Raw genomic sequence first — 26,694 nt, 5'->3', positions numbered from 1 at the left:
TGAAGCCAACAGTGCTTTTAAGATACAAAATGACAACACATGATGCAGGGTAAAGTTTTAATGCACAGAAAAATAAAAAGAGGAGATTCAACGTCTCGTACAGTGAAACTACAATCATGACAGGCTAAGTATCAAAGCATGAACACACCGGGAACCTTGAAAAGTGCAAGCTGCGCCTTGAACGGCAATAACGGGCCATGAGAGTTAAGACTGGGCGCCTCGTATACGGTGCACAGGCTTGTACTATGACCAGCTTTTCCGACTTAAGTGATGCGCCCAGTGCTCACACACGAAATGCAGAGTGGCCAAGTGCAACGCTCGCAAGCAGCCGTGCCTCGCAGGTGATCCCTCCAAGCAAAAGCAAGGTGGTGCGGACACCTGCACTTGTGGTGACCTATTATATAGTAAACACTGCGTGCGAGGGACACCGACCCTCATCACAGTAATACAAAAGAAAAACCAACAAAAAAAGAAAACAAAACAAAAGCAGCTCTTCGAAGAGTGACAATAATACTTAATAAATGCCTGTAAGACCAAAGAACAGGAAACGGTTGCAATGAGCGAAGCAGAATCTTCCCACACAGCCACAGACGCTGAACAGCGGCATGCTGGATGAAAATGGGCATCACAAGTCAATTGGTTTGTGTTCTTTAAACATTAGTGCAACTTGCTTGAAAGCTGCAAAACTTATGCTTCTTTTATGCCGGAATTTGTAAGGCAGCCTAAGGATCTGTTTTGTTGGTGGTGGTCCTAGATCCACCCAGCCTTTTGCATATCCTTCTGATGACCACTAAAGGATGCTGAGCCGGTTGAACTGAAAGCTGTCTAAGTGCTGGGGCGAAAGAGAGATTCTGGATACTGAAGTTTGAATGCTGCAGCAAAAAAAAAAGAGATTCGGGATACTGAAATGCACGGTACCCATTAGCAGTGGTCTCTCTCGTCTAACCCCTGAAATGGCAGCACGAAAAAGAAAAAAATCCCATTGGTGGCATTGTCGCACTGCGAACTGCGCTGTCGATGTAAGTTGTGGGCCTCTGTTGTGGATACACTGGTGCGAGTTCGGGTGACTTCAATGCCCAGTTCAAGTGACCATGCTGTGAGCCGCTAGCCTGGCAAGTTGCTACTCTTTTTCTCGTGCGGCCATTTCAGGGGGGAACCCCTTACCGTGCCCGAAAAGCTGTAACGGCTCGTGATCTGTCAAGTGCAGTTTCAAGATACACGTATACGGTCACAAAATGAAGCTCCGACCATGGGGGTAGGCGTTGGCCACGTAACACCACCGCCCTCGTCCAAGAACAGTCGTGGGCCCGGGCTGTTGTGACGATGCAACGGTCGGCTCCCCCCAGCTACGGAGGAAGTAGGAGTGACAATAAGTGACGGGCTGTTACATTATGCAGTCAAACACCAGTACAACAATGCATGTGGGACTGCAATAATTCTTCGCTGTACACATTGCTTTGTCATATGCGTCGCACACTTCGCTCATCCCCGTAAAGCACACCGGTAGAATGTTTATTCAAGGCAAATTGAAACGCACCTGACGGAAAACAGACCACAATTTTTTTCAGCACATTATGCCTTACCACATGTGCAACCACCACCGACCTAACGCCGCCAAGCTGCAACGCGAGATGTGTAAGTGACGAGAGGTAGACCCTCAAGTTATCAAATGCTGCTAGCACTCAGCAGGCAGTCAAAACTCAGTTCTTCTGCCACTCTTCGTCACTGCTCATGTACCATTTTTGGCATCCCTTTTCTCTTTGATTGTCTTTATAATGTGATCAGTTGTTTAGGTCAAAGCAGGTATTCTGGGGTTAAAGCTCCTTTTAACTGACGCTTGCAGTTCTCAACTGGCCGAAGCAAATGTCAATCTCTGTGCTGCCGCAAAACACACTGCACAATACTAGAGAAGGCCGTCTTACCTGGCGATCACTAGACGCGCTCGTACTTGGCCTTGTTGACATTTGAGGCCAAGCAGAAGGACAGGAGCACCCCAAGGAGCTGCAAAGACAGAAGCACCTTGTGGGCAACGGCATTCTACGAACAGTGCCCGTCATGATGGATCACTGGCTAATAAAGCATTGGGCTTTTGAGTCTAAGGACACAGGTTCAGCCCAAGCTACAGCAGCAGTTCGTTTGAAGGAGGTGAAAATGAAAACGCCCATACATCGAAATGGTGGAAGAACAATTTTCACATTTTTTAAAGGGGCCATGCAGACAACATACAAGTTTGTTTTATTCGAAAGATTTCGGGTTTTATAGTGCCCTTCGCACTTGTCTGGATGCAAACGATGTTTTGTTCACTGAGAAATTAATTAATTTAAGTTAAAATTTTAATTTTCCTGCTAAATCGTGCGTTTTCGTGGTCTGCAATGACATCACAAGAACAGACCGCACTGCAGCCGATTGGAGAGCCTTGTTTAACGTTGGTGAACCTAGATGGCGCGACCACACCGCAGCAAGCCATTTTCTGTCTTTGGTTTGTTTTTGACCGCATTTAAACTTGGCTTGTTTTTGTTTAGGGAGAAAATAATCGTTTCGTGAAACATAGTGCTCGCTCGGCAAATATGGTAACGCAAGACACCGTTGCTTGCATCAGCCAGTGTCGTCTGAGACAACCCCAAAGCCCCGCAGTCCTGTGCAACTAAACCAAGCATAGTGCGCGCAGTACCAACAGCAGTACGCATCGGTACTTCTATGTTTACGTGCACTTTTGTAACTTCCACTGTTTGTCCCACCATTCTTACTGCTTAAAAAGAATGTGCCCTAAATTTAAGTGCAAATAGCTCGTTCGGCAAGCTGATAAGCTCTGCCTAATTTGCGTTTGCTTTTGCCGGCCTCTGCCAATCGCAGAGCTGGCTGGTATGACATCATAGGTTCTGTTGCGGGAAATGAGCGAGTAGATCGCATGGCCTTTCCCTTTTTTCCTAATTATTCAGCTTATTTGAGCGAAGTTTACGTTAAAGGTGGTGTGAGTATGATTCTAAAGAGGCAATCTTCTGAATGAACCAAACTTGTGTTTTGTCTTCATGGCCCCTTCAAATGCAGATTCGCAGTGTTTCAGTTTCAGTGCAACCGAGAACCCATCATCATTGGGTTTTCTATCGTGGTTGCACTGCCTGGCAGAGACATGGGCTAGCTGTGCCAAAAGATTTGCGACTTGTCATTGGTGTTTTTGCTGCCCTAGCCCTACGAGTCTGCACCACACGACACCCACCAATCAACGATGTTGAAAGCCACAAATGCAATGCTTACATTAGCATCCGAGAGCTCTGGGAACAGTGCCACCAGGCGAAATTTGGGGTAAATGAACAGAGGAGCATCCACGGTTGGCGAGCCTCATGGTAGCTATTTGCAATCCGAACAGTTGAGCATAACCGAGACAAGTTGACATGAGAAGAGCGGGTCTTTATTTTTGTGCCTCGTTCTGCATTTCATTTGTCACTGCTTGTGCACAAGTTTAATATTATTATTTCATTTTCATCACCTTGCACATCCTTTTCCTGTTGCAGCACGAAGGTCAGAGACTCCACCTACCTGCTTGATTATCAGGTAGTACCAAAAAAGTGACCAAATTGCCACGAATGCAAAGACAGAGTTATCCTCACCTGGAAAAATGCAAAGCCGACTGCGCCTCCCGCGATGGCGCTAAGGTTGGTGTCCAGGAAGCGAATCACCTTTGCGTAGCAGCCCTGCAAAAGAACAAGCCGGTCACACAGCTATCTCTCACAAAAGGAAGGAAGGCATCAGCAATATGACCCTTGACATTGTTAAGTGGTTGCAACAACAACGTACAACTTTGCTTCGAACGGAAGATTGGGCCTACCACACTTTTGTCTGACAGGAAATAAATCGGCCAGCACTAAGTAATCCATAATTAAAATGGTAGATTTCAAATTATCATTTTACTCTACCATTTTATTTTTGTGCATGACATAATTAGGAGAGCAGTAAAAATTTTAAAAGGGGTCGTTCCACAAAGTAATTCCGTATTCTGCGTGAGCTTACTTTTTCTCGTTTCTGCTGTCACTGTTGACCTAATTATTATGTTATTGTTTATCTAAATGTTTGCTATTGCTTGTTTAATTCATTATTTTATATCTCTACCCACTCCGAGACAGCACAATTGCATGAATTTTATTTCACATATTTACTAGGATTCACTGCTGCTGTTGTAATAAACGGGCGAGCATGTTCGCCTAGTGTTTGGCAATCAGCGTCAACGTTCCGATCGGTCGACAGTCAGTCGTAACAGTGCTTCCGTTGCATCTCAGTTTTCTTAAAGGGAAGGTGAAGCGGTTTTAGAATTAAAAGAAAAGTTGACTAGCAGCAAGTACACACTGAATAGTTCATGCGTACGAAATATTTTCCCAATACATGCAATAGAAGCAGCGCAATGAGCAAACAAAAGTGGCCCGATGCCCCGCCCCTATCTCGCCGCGCGATGCCGGAAGACCGAAGAGCACGGGCGAAAACCGGGTGAAAAACGTCACACCTGGACTTCCGGCCGGATCAGCCGCCTCGGCCATGCTCTTTTCGCCGTGTTTCCTTGTGAATGATACTTGTTGTTGTTGTGGTTGATAGCACTCATTTGTGCAATTTTCGTGTTCAAAAAGTATGCACGAACGCCAAACGAGGCATACGTTATCATGCCGTATTCCTAAGCAGAATAATGCCACGCCGGGATGCTTGATAACATACGGAAGCGACAGCCGAGGTGGCTGTGCTTAATGACAGAGAATATACTACACTACGTTAAATACTTCGTAAGCGGCGGCCGCTTTTCTGATGGAGGTGAAAAGCAAAAACGCCCGTGTGTACGAGATTTCGGCGCACGATAAAGATCACCAGGTGGTCAAAATTAATCCGGAGCCCTCCACTACGGCGCGCCTCATCGCCTGCGTTGCGTCGGCGCGTTAAACCCCACAATCAATCAATCAATAAATACTTTGTAAACCGCTCCAATGCGTTTTTTTTTTTTTTTTTTTTTTTTTTTTTGATGCGACGGACGTGAATGTTCCCATTAGATTCTAGATTTAGGAAGGATGGGGAATACTGCTGTACTTTGGCCGGGGACGTTTCGTTCCATTCCAGAAACCAAGTCACATTTGTTCAGGAAATACTTGTTTCGTTAAACGCGTCGGTTTTCTTTCCCTATGGGCTCAGGACAGTGTTCAAAAAAACAATTTTTTGGCGAAACTAAAACAAGGGGCCAATACTGATAGAAGTTCTCTCCCGGCTAAGAGGTAAACAGTATTCCTACAAAGTAAAAGAACCAAGACAACCAGATTACTTATTTTGCAAGTATACATGTCACGATAAGGTGATGTTTGTCTGGAATTAGAAAAAAAAAAACACCACTCCGAACCACCACCGTGCCATAATTTGTGTTCACTGCGGGGGCCTAATTTTTTGCCCAAGATTCCGTGTGGCTGCATATTATAACCTGGCAAGCACTTGTTGCCACTGAACCTCAAGTGTGCTTCAGTGATAGTCGGTGATATATATAATGATGATACTAAAAAAATTAGGAGCGAAGACTAAATATACGGCCTCTGTCCGACTAGCGCGGTAAATGCTTAAATCTAGAAATGCTGAAACAGGCCAACGATTCATTATCACAAACGTTTGGTGATTGTTACCTAAAGTAACGTAACTACAACGTAACTGCCTTGTCCGACTGGTCTGTTAATTATAACGAGGTGGCCGTAATATTGTAGCAGAATGCGCAACGCACAAGCGAAAATCAAGCCCTACAACAGCCAATAATGCTGAGCAGGCCTAGTATGCTGCAGTGTTTTCGGAATAAATGCATGTGAAGCAATAAGACGCCACTCATCGAAGTGCAGCTAGCAATCGCGGAGGCGCCGTAGCGCCGCTGCCGAAATGGCGCGCGCGTGTGGGTCTGTGTACGGGGATGAGTAACGGGGCTTGGGTGGGCGACAACGAACAAAGGAAATGCGGAAGCAAAGTCTGCTTGTTGGTTTATGAGTGTACCGGCAAGATGTGTCTCGCATATACGTTTACAGCGCATGAACGCTATTTTTTCGCGCAGTGCACGTACGTGCTTTTCGCTGGTAGATTGTTTATAAAACGCCCATTAATCTTCGGCATAAATGGTTTTGTGTATAATAAGAAACAGTTAAGGCAGTACCTAATATTAACATAAGGTATAAAATCCCCCTATGGTGGTTGCCTAATTCAAAAATATTTTGATGGAACCCACTAGTCGACGTCACAGTCACTGCTTTGGGGTTCTCTGTCGTGTAAAGCAAATTTAAGCTCCAATATAATTGAACCAAACAGCACGGGAAATTATAAAATAAACTTCCAGTCATGTGCGAAAATTAAATTGCAAGCTAAATTGCTGCAAAGACAACCGTGCGATCGTTCGCAATGCTTCCGACAACCCGCGCGGCCGAAGGGTGTCCTCCTTTGACGTCATGACGGGCGCAACCAATCAGGGGCGTCAAAAGACGAAAAGCGCGCGTCTTTCAAACGGGGCCGCGCTTTTTTGCAAGATAAATGCCACTTGGACTCATGTACGATAAATTTCAATGTGATATTCAGAATCAGCGTGCAAGAAACTATATAACTGTTAATCTAACTCAATTTTTTTGGAAAGCGCTTCAGCTTCCCTTTAAGCTCATGACTCAGATGCAAGATAGCGAGAAGCAGCCACTCTCTTCCTCTCATTTTTCTTCTCTGGGGACGATGAAGCAGACACTGGTACAGCATTCCTCTGAAGAAGCCAAAGCACAGTCTAGAGCATAGCCCTATGCTCATACAGCCACAACAGGAATCTTCACAGTGGGAGCACATACGCTCACGCATGCATGTTGCAAGGCCCCCTACCTGATAAAGTAGGAGGTGCACAGCAATAGCTTTTGAGTGTCACATCAAACTTACACTGTGTTGGTTCTTTAACAGCAGAGCTATTTAAGCTTTTCGTTCTGCCCTACAGCGTTACCAGAAAAAAAGTACCGAGAAAACAGACCGAGCGCACGTGAGCGTGCCCCTCATGAGGAGCGCCCGGCGTCAGCCAGCTCGACCTTCAAAAACATTCTGCCGTGTTCATGGCGTGATCTCTCACATGCGTTCACACCTGAAATGGGGAGCACAAATGTGCTAATGCAGTTCACTTTGGGAGAGATGTGAAAGCCTGCGGACAAAACGATCTGGGCCGGCCAGTCATGGAGAACTTTCAGCAGCAAGTTCGGAAATCTGTGTGAGGTGCAACAGCCGGGTCTCCGACAAAGGTTTGGTTGGCTATGAGCCTGCGCTGCACGCCGGCGCTACACCGGCGATGAGGCACGTTGTGGTGGAGGGCTCCGGATTAATTTTGACCACCTGGGGACCTTTAACGTGCGCCAAAATCTCGTACACACAGGCTTTTTCACTTTTCGCCTCCATCAGAAAAGCGGCCGCCGCGGCCGGGAATCGACCTCGCATCCTCGTGCTCAGCAGCACAACTCCAAGGAAGGGAAAGTGGCTGCCAACTCGGCTGTTTCTAAAGCCTTGCACTGTAGTGCAAGCTGCACCAATTCGTTTTTTTTCCATATGTGTGTGAGCACAGGAGGCTCAAATTTGCTGGATCTGTTCTGATCATCAGCAAAGCAGGGGAAGAGTACACCACGTTAGTGGCGGAGCATGCCGTCAACAGCAAGTTGCCAGCACACAGGTTTGGAAGCCTCAGAGCGGAAGTGTGCCATGTGCAAAAGGATGATGTCACATGGTGCACTTACCGCAGTGCATTGCTCATGTTTGCGCTTCGCAGCAGAAGCGTGTCGTGTGTAAAAGGATGGTCGGCGCATTAGACAAAGGGGCACAGAACAAAGTGTGTACTCCATGGAGCATCATGTGCTACTAGCGTGGACAGACCAGGACCATCAATGGACACCGGGACCCGGTGTTAAGTATGTCAAGCCAAGCACTGATGTTTACTACGCCAGTGAGGATGCAACGGATCCGTGCTTACACACATAGAGCGGGTCTGCAACCAATCGACCTTAAAACATTTTTCAACCATACAGTGCACCATTGTGTTGCTTGGGTCCCTTCGACACAGCACGGTTCACTGTCCCATTGATTCAATGTTCAATGTAGCTGCTGTATAGTGTGCACTGCTACTTTGGACCTTGGCACGTTGCGACGCATCACTAAAGTGACCCAGGTACCGCCAATCATGTGCGCAGCTTTGCGGAGGCATGCGAATGTCACAAAATGTTGACAATGTGGCTGTTGCTGTAAAAAGGGCAAAGCTGAATGCCAAAAGATACGGAACAAGAAAAACCATGGACTAGGGTTACTATTTTAAAACTAGTGGGGTACACTGCCTTTTTAATGGCGTGGATATGGGTACTGTTCCTACGTCCAATAATGTACCTCTCTCTAAGGAGAGCATTAGGCTAGAATTCTGTCCCTTCAGTGATACCGGACACAAAATGCTTCTCACAGGACAGGTAGCTTCGATTCGGCAGTCTTTACTGTATACCCTTGTCATGTTGTCACAAGAGCCACTCAGAAACAGTGCCGCGTTCCCAGAGACAAGGGGTTTTTGACTGCTGTAATGTTACACCTCGTCCTTGGAACACTGCTCAGTTTCGCACAAATTTTCGTACCACGACTATTCGTTCATTCAGCCATCACTACACGAAACTGCTACCATTGCCACTAATACTCCTACTCATTCCCATTAGAATCTGCCAAGGCAAAGCGAAGTTCGTAAAGAAGGTCTCGTTTACCTGCCACAACATGCACAGCTTGAAACTGCCCAAGACACACGTGCATAAAGAGGGTGATCAGTGAAACACTACACTCCAAACATGCGTCAAGTGTTTTGCCATTCTCTCTGTAAAACTGTAAGGCAGTGAACCTCATGTTACGCAGTTACACAGGCCACAATGCACTGGGGCTAACTCTGTGTGTTAAGGTGCGTTTGTACTCTGACTTTTCCGGTGGACCGGTGGGCAATTGCGCGGTCAGCGATGGCACATCGGCTAGGCTGCACCAGCGCCAATTTCTACCATCTACACTCCAGTTCGGCCAGTGCAGTGTAGTTATGCATAGCCAGCACGCCCATGGCTGGCGCATGTGCAGAAGGTTTTGCGATTAGTGCACCAACTGTCGTGAAAATCACAAAACGGTTGAGCCTCCGCTCTAGCCCGGCCATGAGCGAGCCCGGCCCGGCCGTGAGCGAGCGACCTAGTTTGGGCAGACTGGCAAGGTGAATTCTGGGATACAGGGCCGACGTGTTGGACGCGCTCCGCGCAGAATAGAGACCTGTTCTATCTCGACGCCCGTGCCGCTGAAGTGCACCGAGCTCTGCTTAACACGCTCACGGTTATGTGACCTTGAACTATAGAAAGCTCTGCATTCGGCGATGTAGCATGGCCGTTCCACACGCGCATGCACACTTACGCTACGTCGGAGTATAAACACAGCTTTAGAGGGCAATGTACTACAGTGGGGTAGCAAGCAGAATGAAAATCCGTCCTTTACCTCGGGGTGCAGGGTGGGGTTGTCTGGCTCGCAGGTGCCAGTTCCTGAACAGCAGCTCTTGGGGTACTGGTTCCGCTCCTTGTAGTAGTCCGTGTTGACCCAGTCGTCGGGGTTGTTCAGGCCACAGCAGCTCAGCTGCAATCACATTGCATGCTCAGACTCAGCTTCAAATGACTTACAGCCTGGCCGATTTTCGTACACTGCAACCTCACTGCAGCAAAGCTGTCTACCAAGCACAGAAAAAACAGGGGGGGGACTTCACTATATTGATATTTTTATTACATGAATCGCGATTATTTGCATACACATCATTACTAGGGGTCTATTGTACCTTTCTTTAAATATATTCATATGTTCCCTACAAAGTAGACAGAACACTTATACAGTGGAACCCCGTACATACGTTTTTCACCGGACCAGGAAAACAAAACGTAACAGCCAGGAAGACGCAGCAGTGGGGAAACCTTCAAAAATGAAGGAAAACAGTGGAGCTTTGACTTGCAACTATGTATTTCTGCAACTTTGTCTTTCGAACCTTAAAGAACTCGAGAATGTAGGATTGCCGCTTTTTGTGATCGCTGGAAAACACCCCGCGTGGAAATGCAAGGTCCCTAGCGAAGTCGACTCTCTTCCGTGCTGGCTCCTTGTCTACTGCGTTTAGTGAGTCAAGCTTTTCCTGAAAAGAAAGTGCCTCCCGTTTTCACGGCGCCATCAAAGCACGACAAAGTTCGCGGTTGCAAGTTTAACAGTGTTCTCAAAGCTTAAAGAGCACGATGGCAATGAGAGAACGTGCTATTCTTGCCGGGGTGCTTTATGGCAAACACACGATTTCAGCATTCCGAAGTGAAACTTCCGTTGTAAACACAGTGATGATGGTGATAGCATAGAGCAGGGGTTCTCAAGCATGTTGGTCCCAGGGAACCCTGCTAAGTTCCGTTAAGTGCCAAGGAACCCCCCCCCCCCTTCCGCCCCCTCCCGCCATTTTTCATTCCGTTCATGCTGCATTAACGTGCAATAAATCTTAAGCAAGCAAGGGTATCGTTTTTTTCCCCCGTCGACTTTACGCGAATGCGTACGCTAGCGGCACCTTTCTCCAAACAGGAGAAATGCGCATGGGGTAATATAAGACCCAGATTCAAGTGCAATAGTTTAACCACGTGGCCCGTTTTCGGAGTCTGGCTGGCTACAAGCTGCTGGCGAGATTTATTGCGCAGCTCGCGCGTTTCTGTTATGCGCCGAGATGTGCTTACTGACACTCGGGCGTGAGTAATGGAGGTTCCTTAGAGCGATCGCACCTCAAGTTCACCATATAAGACTTTGCGACTGCGGAACCAGGGAAAATTTATCAGTGGCTCGCGGAACCCTGAAGAGGGGCCTGCGGAACCCCAAGGTTCCTCGGAACCCACTTTGAGAAACCATGGCATAGAGTAACATAGGGCCATCTTGTGGTGACGAATCGCACCAGCATACGGCTTCATGCAGTCAGTTCCGTAGCCAACCCTGGCCAGGGCTCGTCAAACGTCAAACTGGCGGTCCGCGCTTGTTGCCCGGGCGGCTTCGGAGTTTTAGATTGCGACGAATGATCTCGATATAACTAATCTCGATATAACGAATCTCGATGTAACTAATCACGCTGGACCACTGAAAATCATTCATTATTTCGAAATATCGTTGCAATGAAAAACTGGTGTGCTCATACCGCCAGTGCTGATAACCGAAAATGACGTATGTTAGCAGTAGACGCGTGTGCAAACAGGCAATCTCTCAAATTAAAATGTTGCGCTCACTTCAAGGCTACTTTATTTAGAGAAATTAGTTATTTTTTTCTAGGAATGCCTCTACGAATGCATCTGCATATTCCACCTTGCACAATACCTTATCAGGTTCATCATTGCACCGAGCAATGAAAGAGCAAAATTCGTTCATGTGCACTAAAACACCAATGTTGGACACGATTTCATCTTCTGTGTTCGGAGAACCACAGTGGTATTCTTTCGCGTCGTCATCGTCACTAAAGACAATGAATGCTCTCACTTCTTTTTTTTGCTTTGTCGCTAGCTGCTTTCACCTTTGGATCTCACACGAACTTCACAGAAAAGTCACCTACAACAAAGAAATACCAGCCCGCACACGTGACTAGCATGAAGAATGACCAACCGGCCACCGTCACTGAACACAACGTGAGAGAAAAGACACAAACGCGGCTAGGCCTGCTAGGCTACTGCAGATGAGACCACAGCTTTGTGGTGGCGCTAGCTGTTGGCACTCGACATGGTGATAATGATAGCTGCTGCACTCGGGGAATACACAGAGAAACGGTGGTTTCTGTTCCACGCGAGAGTAGCGACGCTGCTACTCTTCGCCGATTTCCTAATACTGATGTTCCTCGATTATAATGGGTAAAACAAATTACGTGCGTTATTCTGAAGTATCCGCTATATTGAAATTCGTAGTTTTGAAATATTTTTTACATTGAAAATATAGGCAATCTGCCGGAAATTCTTGAAATATTCGTAAATCTGAGAAATTCGTTAATATGGGGTTCGTAGTAGCGAGATTTGACTGTACAAAAGCCAAATAATGGTTCCGAAGAAATTGTGAATGCTCACGCACATGCTGGTTAAGATATGACGGCAGTGTGGCAGTGCACGCTAACGTTGGTGCATGCACTGTTAGCTGGGAGACTACCGACATCTATCGACAAGTGGCCGAAAGGGAAGCGCTCGCCGACAGGTGAGCACTCAGTGGCCGATACCAAAACACAGCAGCTGGCAATCAGCTGACCTGTTTCAACGACTTCAGCCGTGTCTTGCGACAGGTAGGATGTATGACGCTGCACGAAACGGTAGTTAATGTCGAGGTAATGCCTTGAGCTCGCTGGGACGCCCTCATGCGTGCGCCACCATGCCCGAGCCCGTGAGTCCCCGCTGTTGAGGCGGCACACGTGGTTGCTGGCATGCATGCCACGCCAGTGAATACAACCTATAGCTATTACAAAACGCTAGCCACTGCAAAAGAAAAAAAAAAGGGAGCTCGAAGAGATTTGAAACTGACCCTATAACTCCCATAAGCAGACGCAAAACCTCTACATCAAATCACCCGACGGCAAATAGCGTCTGATTAGCTGGTTTCATTTTGTCTGGACGGAACTCCACACTTTTCACTTTGTCTTCCGTCTGGACACAACGCTGGAAACTTCGGGGGGAGGGGGAATAAGAACAGTTAGCAAAATGCGACAGTGCTCTTACATCAACGCACACGGCGATGGCACAGTCAGTGCGTCCATGTGTTACCCTTGTCGCGACCGGCGCAGAGAGAACCAGCTGCAACAGAATTTGGGCTCGAACTGACTTTTTATTCCTCCAGCGCGAGAGCACGTGAGTATGCGCCTCGTGCTTCCGCCTTTGTCGTCGTCATCGTCTCGGCACAGCGGACTCATGGCGCGCTGGTCGCTACAGGGCTCCTCCCCGTAGAGCCGGACGTCGTGCTCGGATGGTGATGAGCTTGCAATCACGAGGTCGTTGAGGGAGGCAAAGACAAAATCTAAACCGCGGGCAACCTTGTTGATGGCACATTGAAAGGTCTGGGCAGCATTACGCAAACTGAAAAACATGCGGACATATTCGAAGAAACAGAATGGGGTAATGATGGCAGTCTTTGGGATTTGAAAGTGAACATTTTGACAGACTTCTGTCTGGTTGGGAAGTTACTGAACTGAGATTTAATTAGGCTCCAACCAATACAATGCAAAAAGGCAAAAAAAACCGACGTTTCGAAGCCGGCTCGGCTCCTTCTTCAGGGGTGACAGTGGCCACGCTGCAGCTCCATCTTATAGTCTCACATTTGCTGGCCTCGCACAAAGCCCCTCGCTGCGGCACGTAATCCGTGTGTGTACACCGAGGGGAGAGTGCCAAGCGAGCGATTAACATTCCCAGGTGTGCGTTGAATATGCCACGATTCGAGGAAAAGCCGTTTCCTCCAGTTCGTTTCCCTTTCAAGGATGGCCGTTCCGGAGAAGTCAATTTTGTGGTCGGCCATGTCACAGTGTTCGGCGACTGCGCTGCGAACTCTATTCTGCTTCCGGACGTCGTTCTTGTGTTGCCTAATCCTCTCCGGCAGGTTTTTGGTTTCACCGATGTACGAGGCGTTGCACCCCGCGCACGGAATGCGGTAGACGACCCCGGGTGCCTTCTCTATTGTCGTGCGGTCTTTGGGGCGGGGGATTAAGCGCCCTATAGTTTTCGAAGGCTTGTGGGCTATGTGTACTCCTACCCCTTTGAAAATGCGGGCCAAGGCCTCGCTTGTTCCGGGGATGCCTTTTTGCATTGTATTGGTTGGAGCCTAATTAAATCTCAGTTCAGTCTTTGGGATGTCTGCTGGCTCCGCAGGTATCTGGTGATAGGCTTTGACCAAGTCCACCTAGCTGAATATCTTGCAGCCTGCCAGATTGGTGGTGAAGTCCTGCAAATGCGGGAGCAGGTACCGGTCCAGCACAGTGATCGCGTTGAGGGCACGGTAGTCACCGCATGGCCTCCAGTCATCGGGGTCCTTTTTGGGTAACATATGCAGGGCTGACGTGTAGTTGCTAGAGGATGGACGGACAATCCCCAATTCTAGCATGTGCTCGAACTCTCGACAAGCAATGGCATAACGCGATCCGGCAAGACAACGCGCTCGTGCGAAGACAGGGGGTCCCTTCGTGACGATGTGGTGTGTGATGGTGTGCTTCACCGGAGACTCCCCTGTGTGGGGGTCTTGTGACCGCAGGAAAATCTGCAAGTATCTTCGCATACACGGAAGATGGCACAAAAGCTCAAAGTCCGGTCACCGTGGCAGAGGAGAGAACGCCATGTACCGAAAAGCTCGTCATCATATCCACGAGGCGTCAAGAGTGCACGTCCATGGATAGGTTGTAGAAAGCCAGGAAATTAGCACTGAGAATGGGCTGCTTGATGTCGGCAATGGTGAAAAGCCACCGGAAAGTGCGATGTACGCCAAAATTGCCTGTGAACGACCGCTGGCTGTGGGTGTTGATCGGCAAGTTGTTGACGGCGATTGACGGGAGGTAATTTCTCGGCAACGTCGGTCTACCGAAAAGGCCAGTAGGACGCTGACCTATTCTTCCCTATCAGCCCAAGAAGTGGTGGCCGGCAACCTTGTCGGTGACGTAGAAGAGGCAGTTAACTGCATGACTGGATTCACTTGCCGCCGCCAGCATCTGGTCTCCTAGTTTCCTGTCTATGAGCAAGGCTGGCTGCACTTGCGTGTGGCAACGCCGAAGGTACGATGATACCAGCAGATGCCTGACGGGCCAGGCTCACTGAGCATTACAGAGGAGCGATGTTGAGAAACAGGACGGGGATGGGGGGTACCGTCGGCCGCGGGATGCACGTCGGTGTCGGTGCAAGAGGGGTACGATGGATAACAGCGAGTGGCTTATTTCATGAGTGCGGCTCTCAAGTCGACCAAGCCTGGAGTCATCCTTTGAGGTGGAGGGTGTATCAGCGACTGTGGCAATGCTTGGGGACCGGGAATAGTCCGCGATCCGGTCAGCCAGTTCCGTGACTTGGTCAAGTGGCCTGTCAGTGGCTGCCGCAAGTACCAATACCATGTTCTGTGGGAGGCATTGAAGGAAGAGCTCCCGAAGAAGTGGATTGTGGAGGTCTTGGCCATGATCGCCCAATAGCTGCCGCATGCGATGTAGCAGCTGCGAAGGTCGCCCGTCGCTGAGCTTTTCGGTTTTCAAAAGCTGCTGCAGCCGCTGCACTCCGACTCAGACTAACGTTGGATGATCGCTGCCTTGAGGTGTATGTACAGCGCAACAGGATGTGGAGCATTGAGGATGTCGGCAAGCTCGTCCGCGATGCTCCTGGCTAGTGATGCGATGCAGACGAAAGCGCGCTTCGACTTGCGTGAATCATGTTCGTGGGTCCCGAGTCCAAAACGGGGGTAGCATAGTGCTTTGTACAGCCGCGGTAGTAGTGTGAGAGGGCGGAACTGCTTCATGGATGGGCGGAGCTTCTTCGTGGTCACTGCTGAGCTGTAGTTGGCCCGCAGAATCCAGCAAGGCCGAAGGGCCCAACATGGCACGGTCAGAAGAGGCGAGTTCGGTCCACGTCACCAATTCATGTCGTGGCCGGCGCAGAGTCAACCAGCCGTGACAGCATTTGAGCTCAAATTGATTTCTTATTCCTCCAGTGCAAGCACACGTGAGCGTGCGCCTCATGCTTCTGCCCTCGTCGTTGCCGTCGTCTCGGCGGACCCATGGCGCGCTGGTCACTAAACCCTATTCGCAGTTTTTCCCCTGAGGGCACTATGTCTTGGGGGCTCATTTTGTGGTTCAGGAACAATAAAACATACATTTTAGGGTTCTAGAGACTTGCGCGAGGACGAGACAATGCAGATTTTAGACCAATCATTGCACGCTAAAGATCTCTGCGGAGTCTGCTGCAGCAAACAAGCAGCTTTTGGGCCGTTGGACTCACCGCGGAATCTCTGAGAAGCAATCCGAAAAACAATCCAGCATTTGTTTGTTTTTTGTTTTAAAGCTTATTTCGATGCCGGGGACAGCTCTCAGACTACCCGCAAACTATGCACGGCGAGTCTGCGACTGATGATAGAAGGGCCCAACTGTCACCGCAGAGCTGGCCTGCAGAAAGCCTGTAGAGATACTATGCCGGAACGACTGTCAGACCTGCCCTAGAGCGTTGCCAGTGATTCGTCAATCACGCTTGCTGACGTTGGTTGCACTCGCTTACCCGACATTCTTCAGTCGATTTTCTTTGCATTTGTGATGTGTGAAGAGAGAACGCCGTGATGAGCTTACATCACACTAGTGATGATGCGGGCGGCGTACACCGCAGGGGTAGGGTATTATGCGAGTGTGGGATTACCGCATTCGATTTCAGACCTCAGTGAAAGCTCTAATCAGTTCCCTCAAATAACCTTGGTCCAACTCAAGAATACGAGAAAAAAATACATTCTGGGTCAGGTTAGGCATGGTTAGATTCATGGCTTATGCAGTAAACACATGACTGCATGGTTCGAGATAACCACGTTGATTTTGAGCCACTCTGGGCGGTGTACGTCCGACATACCTTTAAGAAATCTTGCGGGTGCACATGACGTATAGAAATTTTGCAGATAAGTGCAACGTGCCTTTAGACACAGAGTTTAATTTATTCCTTTTTCTTTTCTTGAAGAGCGCAATTGCTGTTTTTTGGCATTTGGAAGAACGGATGCCACACAACAAAAGCTCAGCCGACACCATTGGTACAACATGACCCCAATGCAAGCATCTGTTAGTTATTCTCCATTCTTTCGTGCACTGTTTTGTTTGCCCACAATCTGAAATGCAGTTGCTTATCAGCACAACTTTAGGGTAGAGGCAACTCACCGCACAGTGGCTCACAATCTCCAAATGTGCTAAGGGGAAGGGTGGTTGGCTATCACATGACTCCAAATTGATTGTCAATGTTATTTTTTTAATCGAGAAAAAACTACACCTTTCACACCTTTCAGACAACTTTACCAATTTCCATCGCTACGACACAATCAATATGGTTCTCTACAGAAACACAGATGCAGGATAGACATACAAGGCACCTGAAAAGATCTAAGTCATCAACAATCAACTGCAAAGCCATTTCATGTGAGTCCCACACCCCATTTTTATTGGCTAATATGGCAGAAGCCTACTGCTGCACCAAGTACTTAGCCAAAAGGGCTGGTCTGACTGTTGAAGGTTGTGCAGGAAGGAAACAGAAAACTTGCCTTGTCCTGGACGAAATCGACCGTCTCATCGGCCATGCCGCGTCCTCCGGTGTAGTGGGAGACAGAGGCGTTCATGCCACGGCCAATCCCCTCACGCACTTGCTTGATGTACACGTATCCCACAATGCCAGCCGTCAGCTCCGCCACAAACACCACCACCAGCAGGGAGCCAAACTGGGGACAACAGCAACCGAAAACGACCACTTTCAGGACATGTTTCATATTCAGCCATGAAACATGAGCAGGGGTAAGACAGCTGAAACAAATTTGGGAGCAGCTTTCGGAACAGCAAAATCTCATTTTGGAGCAGAACGAACATTCATTTGGAGCAGTTAACAACACTTAGGTAATATGTCACCTCAGCAGCTTAAAAAGTCAAATTTGTGTCAGCAAAAGACACTCACGATGTACAGCAGTGCCGACTGGCCCTTGGCGGTGGCCACGCAGGCGAGCACGGCCACCAGCAGGACAAGCAGGCCTGTGGCGATGAAGAGCAGTGGCATGTGCCGGTTGTAGTCAGCTGACAGCTTCAGCACGTGGTACAGCGACACGTTCATCCACACGCCCAGGATTAGCAGCACCAGGCCCGTCACCTGTCATCGGGGCACACACACACCGGGGGAGAAAGAAGTGAGGCCTCTAGCTGTACGAGGCACCGTGTTTGCACTGAGGTGCCAAGGGTGGTGCAGCCACTTGCAGCTGCTGCAAAAAGATGCAAAATGAATAGAACTAAAGGGGGACCATTTTCAGGGTCTCACCAGGGCAAGCCGACAGCAGGCTCCCAGTAATGTTTAATGAGTCCTGCACTGCCCTATCAGCACTCATACTGGAGCTTACTGGGCTGCTTGTAGGGTTGCCACTTGACCGGTTTTGGACCAGCCCGAGCAGTTTTTTAGACAGCAGACTGGTTTCGGGTCTGTACCTATAGTTCATACCACAAGCTGCATGCACCACTGTGGAGGCTACATTGTTGTCAATATAGCGCCCGCTGAGGGTGGCTGCTGTGTGATTGATAAGATCAAAATAAAAAAAGCATTGGGTACGGATGGTGCATTCCAACAAGCCTGCCTGTGCCCTGCCTAAGGTTTTTGGCTCACTTGCTGTCACTGACCCAGTGTACACTTTGCTCCTAACAAACTCCGCCATCAATAATTCGGGCTGACGCTGCTTCAACTTTTTAAAGCAGTAAGACAAGTTGGGCGACCTGTATTTGGCAGGAAGTGGTGACAAGGGTGCAACTAGAACTGAGAGGGATTGGTACAGTATCATATTGCATCTTCAATAAGTTCTAATGCAATTAACAGCTTGAAAAGACAACTTGTCTGGCCACATCTAGGCTATAACTGAAGACAGCCCCTCTCCATTTCAGTTCCAGCACCCCACTTGTAGCTTTTGCAGCACCTGTTTCTGACCAACTATGGCACTGCCATTTAGATATGTTGTAGTAACAGACGGCCACACAATTCGCCCTTTTTTTCAGCAGGCTTCGCAACATAAACAGCTAAAAAATTTGTGTCCGTCATCAAGTGAACACACCAGAAGGCAAGGCTAAGCAGATACCAAAACTATTTCCGACTGAATAGCCTTGCTGCCTGCCCCACTGTACCACGGTAGTAACTCCGGTGCTGCTCTTGTGAGTAAATTTTTTTCTAAAGGGGCTGCACCAGTGTAGTACCCTGTCATATTAAGCTACCACATCTGAAGCGGAAGCAAGTCTGAATCGAAAAATTTTACGAATGGCAGGACCAGACTGTCACAAAGGCTACCAATAACTTACATGTGCCCCACTGATTTTTCTTTTTATTGTTGTTTGCAGTGGCGCTGTCTGATGGCTGGGCTGCAGCGACAGTGACACAATCGTAGCTCGTTTCATGCGTTCGCATACCAACAGCTGTGACAAGCTTGCCTGACACAGTTGGTGATTCAGTGCATTCCCACTAAAAAACATCGCTCGCGGAATGTGCTGTTTGGAGAATTTGTAACTGCAGAGGGCCGTGGGAGGGTAGGCACAGATAAGAAACAAGTGCAAAGCCAAGCTCATGGAACACGCAGTGAGAAAAGCAACATGCTGAAAGTCTGCAGGTGTTAGAGAACCAGGCCTTCTTACATAATCATTTATGTTTCTCACCCATTGTTTTTTTTTGTTTTTGTATTTGACCTATGCAGCATTTTTCGTTATCACTACAGGTGCACAAATATTCGAACTTACAATACTTTAAATAGTGTTTGCTATTCGATTTGATGCGATTGCCATCCAAGTGTCTTGATTTTGTTTATGTGTTTGGAAAGGAGTAAAAGTTGGGTTTGCTGTAAGACACTCGCATTTTTCAAGCTTCATTGAACAGCATACATTTCTTTTGGGTTGGCTTTCCCGCATGATGCAACAGCTGTATAAAAAAGCCAACACATGTAAGCCATGCACAAATAAGCTACGCAAACAGCCAAGTGTGCCAGCACAAATAAAGCCATACATTGCCAAAACTGAGATCTTACTACCATATTTTCCGGTGTATAGGTCGCGGTTTTTTTCTGAAATTTTCGTAGGTGCATCTTATCCACCAGTGCGATTTGTATGGAATAAATTTGGTACGTGGCGGCCGCCCGTGGTCCGTGCTCGAAAAGGTGCCTGTGTGCTGTGTGATGTCAGCGCACGTTAAGAGACGCAGCTCTATGGTCTAAATGAATGAATTATTTGTTAGCGAGTCGGAGGAAGAATGCTTCGATGGCTTTGCCTAAACGCCGTCTGTAAGTACATGCCATCTGTGTGTATCAATAAATCATTTTTGAGAAGTTAGTTCTGTCTAGACTTTGGACGGCAGACGCACGTGTCTAGCACTGCTCACCGGGGGATGCGTTCAGAGGTGGGGGCCGCCGCAACTATGTACTTTCACCGCACTTTCTAACGAACTGATCCTTTATGAGTTTACCCTATTCAAAAGTGTTTTGTACACCGGTGGGTCCTATACACCATTGCAACTTATATACATTTTTTTCTAAAAAAAAACTGCCGTTTTGAGGGGGGTGCGACTTATACAAAAGTGTGCGAGAAAAGTACAGAACAAAATTTTGTCACTACAGCCAACTCAAGCATCCACCCATGGACTTTGCAGCAAGAAAGCCCATTTCAATGTTTGGTCTCTTTCGCATCTTTCTCTAATGCTGTCAAGAAGGCCATTTTCGGTAGTTTGTAAAGTGTATCGTACTTATCAATTACATGCTTTTTATGACTTCTGGTGTATAACAAAATTAAAAAAAATAAAGGGGCCTTGAGCATCAGTGGTTACATCTGTGTTTTATAACCTTTTATTTTTTCAAGCATAAGTAAAGAAAAATATTTTACCAACGATGCGGTACAAACATGCCAACTTACAATGAATCTGACAGTCACACATCTGTTTGTCACAATTAAGTACATAAAAAGTGAACTTTTATTTTGCCAAAATATACTGTTGCAGGCTCAAGTTAGCCATTTATATAAACAAAATCTACATTTGTCACATATGAGCACAATTTTTGGAGACGGGCACTTACTGCTTTCTAGATGGACCATTTGGGTGCCTATATTCATTCAGTCACTATTTTATACGTGCAAAGAAACTTATCTACTCTGGGAAGGAAAAAAATGTGTGCCGTCCAGTGCACACACACCACAGAAGTTCAGACCACGTCAACATTACAACTGAATGTCATTGCAAAACAAAATACAATTTCATTGCTCCTTTTCCAGATAAATAAATCGCTAAGCTAAATGTCAGCAATCAGATGCTACATACACTGTAAAATTCCTAAAGAATGCCCGCCCAAGTTTCAAAGACATCAAGGTAAAAATATGGGGCGGGCGATCTATCGAGTCAGGTGCGAAAAACTACCAAAGAAGTGGCGGCACCACCAACTAAAACTGCAGAAATATCAAGAAAAAAATGCGAGATGGGCGAACTTTCGGGTGACGCGTGGGAAGGACAAATTAGTGCCCGCATCAGCACATGAATAGATGATTCGCGTTTATTTTGCTCGCTCGTCGGCGCTAAAGCCATCAATTTTAGGGGGTGGGTGATCCTTGGGGTCTTTTAGCAAACTGAATAGGTATTTCACTCCTAAATGGGCGATGTTTTGGGGGAGGGTGTTCTCTCAGAACTTTAGGGTAGGCAGAAGTTGCGCAGAAGTTCGGAGAATCATTATTTCTGCAAAGACAGCCTATCTTGCCCATTTCTATCAATTTCAGCCAAACATTGCCAACTCAAAAAAAAAAAAAGAGTCTAACCTCACTTCTAATCTACTGCTCGAACAGTGTTATGTTGAACTCACAGCATATTAACGAAGAGTTTGACATAGCTTGGAATTCAGCAATTCGAAAAAGGGCCAAATTGAACTCCGGGCAGAATAACGAAGAGTCTGACATAGCTTGAAATTCAGCGAGTTCGAAAAAGGGCCATATTGAACTCAGGACAGAATGACGAAGAGTCTGACATAGCTTGAAATTCAGCGAGTTCAAAAAAGGACCATATTAAGGAGAAGTATTTACAGAATTTTTTTTAAAAATCAAAGCCCCTTTCTTAACAGAAAGACGGTTAACACATGAAGCCTTTGCCCCTGCAACCTAAGTCAAAGTCAAAGTCCAGAATACAAACTGCTTCGACCGTGTCAGAATGTAGCAATCGGATAGACACCGGCTTTAAAGGCGAGGGACCGAGGTTCAAGAAGCGTTTTCTTCTTGAAGCGCTTCTGTAAGTTGGCTTTCCTGCACTGTGTTTTGGTGTTACGATCTACAGCGCAAGTGAGGCATCATAGAAAGCTTCACTTGAACAAGAAATAAAACCACCAAATCATAAGTACGGGTTACCAAGATAGCCACACCAGTCAGTGAACTGGTATCGGTAACACTGCAGCTGCATTCAAGAAGGCAGACAAATATTAACCCACTGGATTTTCTCACTACTTTCCCTTTGCTTATCTTTCTCTTCTCTTTTCTTTAACTTCTGTTTTCTTTTTCCGACTACTTTCTCTTTCTTTCTTTTATTCAAAGGCTTGCTCCACTGCACGCCAGTTTTGTGCTATTATTGTTGCAGCTATTACAGTAAGCTTGACGAACAAAACAAGCCCGATTAGTCGCACAACAAAAATAGGTCCTCTGCAATACCTCACAACCAGTAAATAATGCCTCAACCACAATGCAATCAAATTGCAAGCCCGAAATTTCTATTTGGTGTTGTGGATCCCAGTACCAGCATTAGCCAATTCATAAATTAGTCTTACAATTCAGCAAGTGTGGGAAAGCAGCTGGTCAGTCACCACCCTTTCCTGTGTTTTTATTATTGTATGCATCCCATTTAAGCTTATGTTAAAACTGGAATGAGTGGTATTGTTATGAGGCACACTTTCAAATGGAGCAAATCGTGTGTTGTCCAAAAGGTTCCGTTAAGGATGGATGCTCCAAAAACATTCAATTTTTAGCACGCGAGATGACCCTGAGATGAGATGACCCTGGCGCGAGATGAGTGGAGCCCAGTGGACCCTAAAAATTCTCAGCTTTACTCCTTGCATTATCTCCTCCAGTGTGAAGTCCGACATTTGCCTCGCCCGATTCTATATGCCGCCCCTCTTTGTTGCACTTGTTTGGAAGTGGCCGTTACAAACTCCTTATTACAGTTTATTGAGATTTGCGCGACTGTTCATTATTGACACCTAGGAGGCACCTCCGTTCCACTGCATTTAGTGATCTTTGTGTCGCATGATTGCCTGTTCGTAGCGCACAGAATATTACGATATTGGTGCCGACCACCATCCCCATGGAAAGAAATTTAAGAACTTCTGTGCAGCTGAAGTGCTTTTATTCTCTTCCTTATTTCTTTGTACTGCTTCATCCCCTTTTTTGGAGTTGATGCATATCCAAACGACTAATAGTGGTGGTGGTAGTAGTAATAAACTTTATTATGCAGAGCAGGTTTTTCTTTTTTTTCGCTTCCCCCTCCCTACATTAGTTTGGCAAGGCTTCGCCGAGTTTGAACATACATAGAGTTCACTAATTGCAAAAAAAAAAAAAAGCCTTTATAAAGCTCATTAATTCAAAGCAGTAGCGATGTGGAAGTTTTAACGATCGTGCTTAGTTATCTACATGAAACAGGTCACGCGACAGTGCGCTAAAAAGGAACCAAGGTGGTTATTTTGTTCTGTCTGCACCCGGAACTAGAGGGAACTAGACCGGAACCGCGTCCGAGTGCCACCGCAGCTTTTGGAATAGCTGCGCCTTTCTCGGGCCGTTGTTTTAGGCCGGGCGTCAACTTGTGCACCCTGCAACATGAAACCTTTAGGCAGATACAACCATTTAATTTTTGCCCTTTGTTTCCGCCAAGCAATATGGCAGATCCGTACGTCAGGAGCCGGAAAGACAAATTTTACGCTTAGTTACGAAGCGATGCTTGTTTCATTGGTTGAGCACTTGCTTCAGAGGCGACCACAGTTAATCAGCAACGACACTTCCTGGTCGAGCATATGGCATAGAGATTGGGCTATCTGATACACCGACATATGAATCGCCCGGCCAACAAGTATCCGCAAAGCAACAGCGCCATACTTGGATGCGCACCGCTTTCCGAAACAAAGTGAAAGACGACGATCGTAAACAGGTTGTCGAAGGTTACTTACGCCGAATATTATATTGAACGTCATGAGTAGCAGCTTCATGAGGTTGATGCATACTGCTGTTTGGAGTAGTTTCCCCATCGCGAACTCTTCTTAAACACGTTGGCACCACCTACGCCTTTCGGATAACTCGATATCAACCGCAGCGGTATTTGCGCTGTGACGCACGGACGGACGCCTCGAGATGCACAAACCAGAGGCGCTGCACAAACAAATGGGGCCTGGAGGAGAGGAAGGGAATGTCAACCAGTCCTGACGCGCAGCCAGCTGACACAACCAGTAGGGAAGTCAGTGAGGTTAAAAGTCAGAAAACATGTGAAAATGTCATGGCCAAAAGCGACGTTGGAAGGCGCACTCGGCGCTAACGCGTATTCGAGTTTCGGTTTCGTTTGCGTTTTTTGTGCACTTTGTTGAAAACCACGACTACACGTTTTTCCACCCAGAAGTTCTTGATTTTTTTCTCGAAAGATTTGTGAGCCCTTATTTAGAGGCCAGTAGTTTTCTGGAGACTCACCTTGCTGCCCGCTTGTGACGATAAGCCAGTCGTACCTGTTTGTGGCATAGAGTTTCTTACAGTATACCTATACAACGAAACTCTATGGTTTAACTCTATGGTTTGTGGGGTTTCTGGCATCTTGTGTGGAAGCTTAAGCCTTGTCTGCTTGCCCAGCGTTCTGGGACAGTCCGTGAACAATCTGGACACTTTAGAGAGAAAGAATAAACGGCCAATGTAGCAAACGGTGGTGTTTTAGCCGTTATTCAGCTGGATGCATTTCCTCTGTCCAGGTGTCCAAGCATAGGCCTTCTCTGCAGTCCTGGCCCGGATCCATAATCAGTCAGCGCGGTCAGAGTTGGTCAGCATGCGTTTCCTCCGCTGTGCAGGAGAAGAGTTGGGGATAGCTAGGCGAGGAGGATTGGATGTACGATGCCTGGTGAATGTTTCGCCTCCTCGTTTGAGGGTGGAACGTGGAAGCAGGGTAAGCAAAGGTCACGACAGTGGTGGAGAAACAGCTGGAGGCGGCCCAGTGTCTCTGCCTATGTGTTTCCGCCTGTTTCCCAGTGTATCCGCCTATTTCTCTGGATCAGTACTGATCCAGAGGAAAATGCCCGTGATGTGGAAGGGCGCGGGCAGCGCCTTGAACCGCCTCATAATATTCTTCTCGAGCGGAAAGTGACCTGGTTGAGGGATGATCCGCAAGGCGGGAAGGGATCGAGATGCGCCCACGTCCACAGTGAACATTTTGCTGCTAGCTATACTGAGAGCCAATGGTAACGGTGAGGGTTATGTCGTGCCCTGTAACTTCTTCAGCCGAGGTGAGGAGGGCATACAATTCACCGTTACTGCATGAGCTTATGCGGACTCCGTGTAGCGCGTGTCGAGCTGAGAGTGCATCATTTGACAAGCGAAAATGGTTTATTTTTCGGTGCATATGATTGGGAAGGGCACGTGCGAGCGCTGGATTTCCTCGTGCTTGAAGAAATCGCAAAGAAATGCGATGTAGAAGCATTGAAAGTGGAGTCAACCTTGCACGACCTGTGGAATCGTTCATGGGTTTCACTGGTTTCCTTGCATGCACGGCATGCATTCCAAATTCGAATGGTCTGAAGGGAAAACCTCAAGCGAAGAAATTTCGCGTGGTAAACCCTCCCTACTCTGCGGCAGGCTCTTTGAGACCTTTCAGGAAAGGCAAAAGCACAACAAAAATGCGTTGCAGCTCTTTGATATGTTGACTCTATTGCCACCTAGTGGAAAACATAAAATCTAATTTACACGATAATTTAATGTGTATTTAGGTGCCTTTTAGCTTTAAAAAATATTCGCTAGGTAGCGCGAAAAAACTTTTACGCCCGTATTTCTGCCAAAAGTCGTGTTCGCAGTTTTTTGTATACTTTCTCTACTATGTGCTTCACAGATTTCCGCGCTCGTGCCTTTTGCCTCCGGTGCGCGCCGTGGCCGCATGCTGCTTAGCGGTGCTGAACATGGAATATGAACAAGGACAGTTCAACGCACTGCTGCAGAACCTGCTGAGCACAGAAAACGAGATAAGAACCAATGCTGAGGTAAGAAATTCCCCGTTGCTGGCCGTGTCATTAGTCATGTATCGCTGTCAAGCGCTTATTGTGTAGCGGTGGCCCATTCAACGTGCACGCCTTTTGGAGAGTACCTGCTTATTGTAATCGATATCAATAAGTTTTCATCTCCCTGAGCAGTGACCGCTTAGAAATAAATGACGCAATGTCTCCGCGACTCGTTGGACATTTTGTTCAGGTTCTTCAACCTGATCCGCCGCCCCGCACAGGGCGGGAAAAGTAGCACGTTTTCATGCTCTGCCAAAATGTAGGCCTAGCAGACACGGCCCATTTGTGCTTCAACCGCGGGTTGATTGCCGGTAGAAACTCGGTGGAACATGCGCGAGAGGCTACGGCATCTTGTAGCAGCACTCGAGGTTCCCAGCTAGGGGATCTTGTTCTTTGGGAGTGGTTGCCTCCGTCGATGCAGTGTCATCTCTTGTCACTCATCAGCTGTCGTTCGCAGCTTGCGTGCGTCGTCTGTGCGCGGCGCTATTATTTTGCACAATACCGGGCGATCATTTGCAAGGACATTCGGTTGCATCCGACTATAGAACACGCAGGCAGCGCGCAGGAAACACGGCGTGCGCACAGTCCCATCAGAAAACCCGGATAATACCGGTTGAGTCGTGACTAAGCTTCGATAGGGATGCCTGAGAGTCGAAAAAAATAGTGCGCAGAATTAACGGTGCAGTTGGATAGACCGTGTAC

The 26,694-nt window shown here is 47.5% G+C and overlaps 2 protein-coding genes across 2 annotated transcripts in view; one reads left to right on the top strand and one right to left on the bottom strand.

The window, feature by feature from the left end:
- Nucleotides 1-43: 43 nt before the first annotated feature.
- Nucleotides 44-24,201, bottom strand: LOC144170248 (tetraspanin-6-like). The gene is made up of 7 exons (XM_077699917.1): nt 23,917-24,201; nt 17,679-17,867; nt 17,275-17,448; nt 9,502-9,636; nt 3,609-3,692; nt 1,923-2,001; nt 44-1,346 (listed from the first exon to the last, which is right to left on the bottom strand). The coding sequence occupies exons 1-6, from the start codon at nt 23,992-23,994 to the stop codon at nt 1,933-1,935; spliced, it is 729 nt and encodes a 242-aa protein (XP_077556043.1). The 5' UTR covers nt 23,995-24,201; the 3' UTR covers nt 44-1,346; nt 1,923-1,932.
- Nucleotides 24,202-25,826: 1,625 nt separating this feature from the next.
- Karybeta3 (karyopherin beta 3) overlaps nt 25,827-26,694 on the top strand; it is a 31,707-nt gene continuing 30,839 nt past the window's right edge. Inside the window, exon 1 of the mRNA XM_077699913.1 lies at nt 25,827-25,974. Within this exon, the coding sequence (XP_077556039.1) occupies nt 25,894-25,974 (81 nt within the window). The 5' untranslated portion in view covers nt 25,827-25,893. The remainder of the gene's footprint in view (nt 25,975-26,694) is intronic.

This window comes from Haemaphysalis longicornis, unplaced genomic scaffold, assembly GCF_048455015.1.
Source record: "Haemaphysalis longicornis isolate Haplotype H1 unplaced genomic scaffold, Haemaphysalis longicornis Haplotype H1 scaffold_2, whole genome shotgun sequence".
Taxonomy (NCBI): Eukaryota; Metazoa; Arthropoda; class Arachnida; order Ixodida; family Ixodidae; genus Haemaphysalis; species Haemaphysalis longicornis.
The sequence above is the reverse complement of the archived record's forward strand: the minus strand, read 5'-3'. Positions and strand labels throughout refer to the sequence as shown.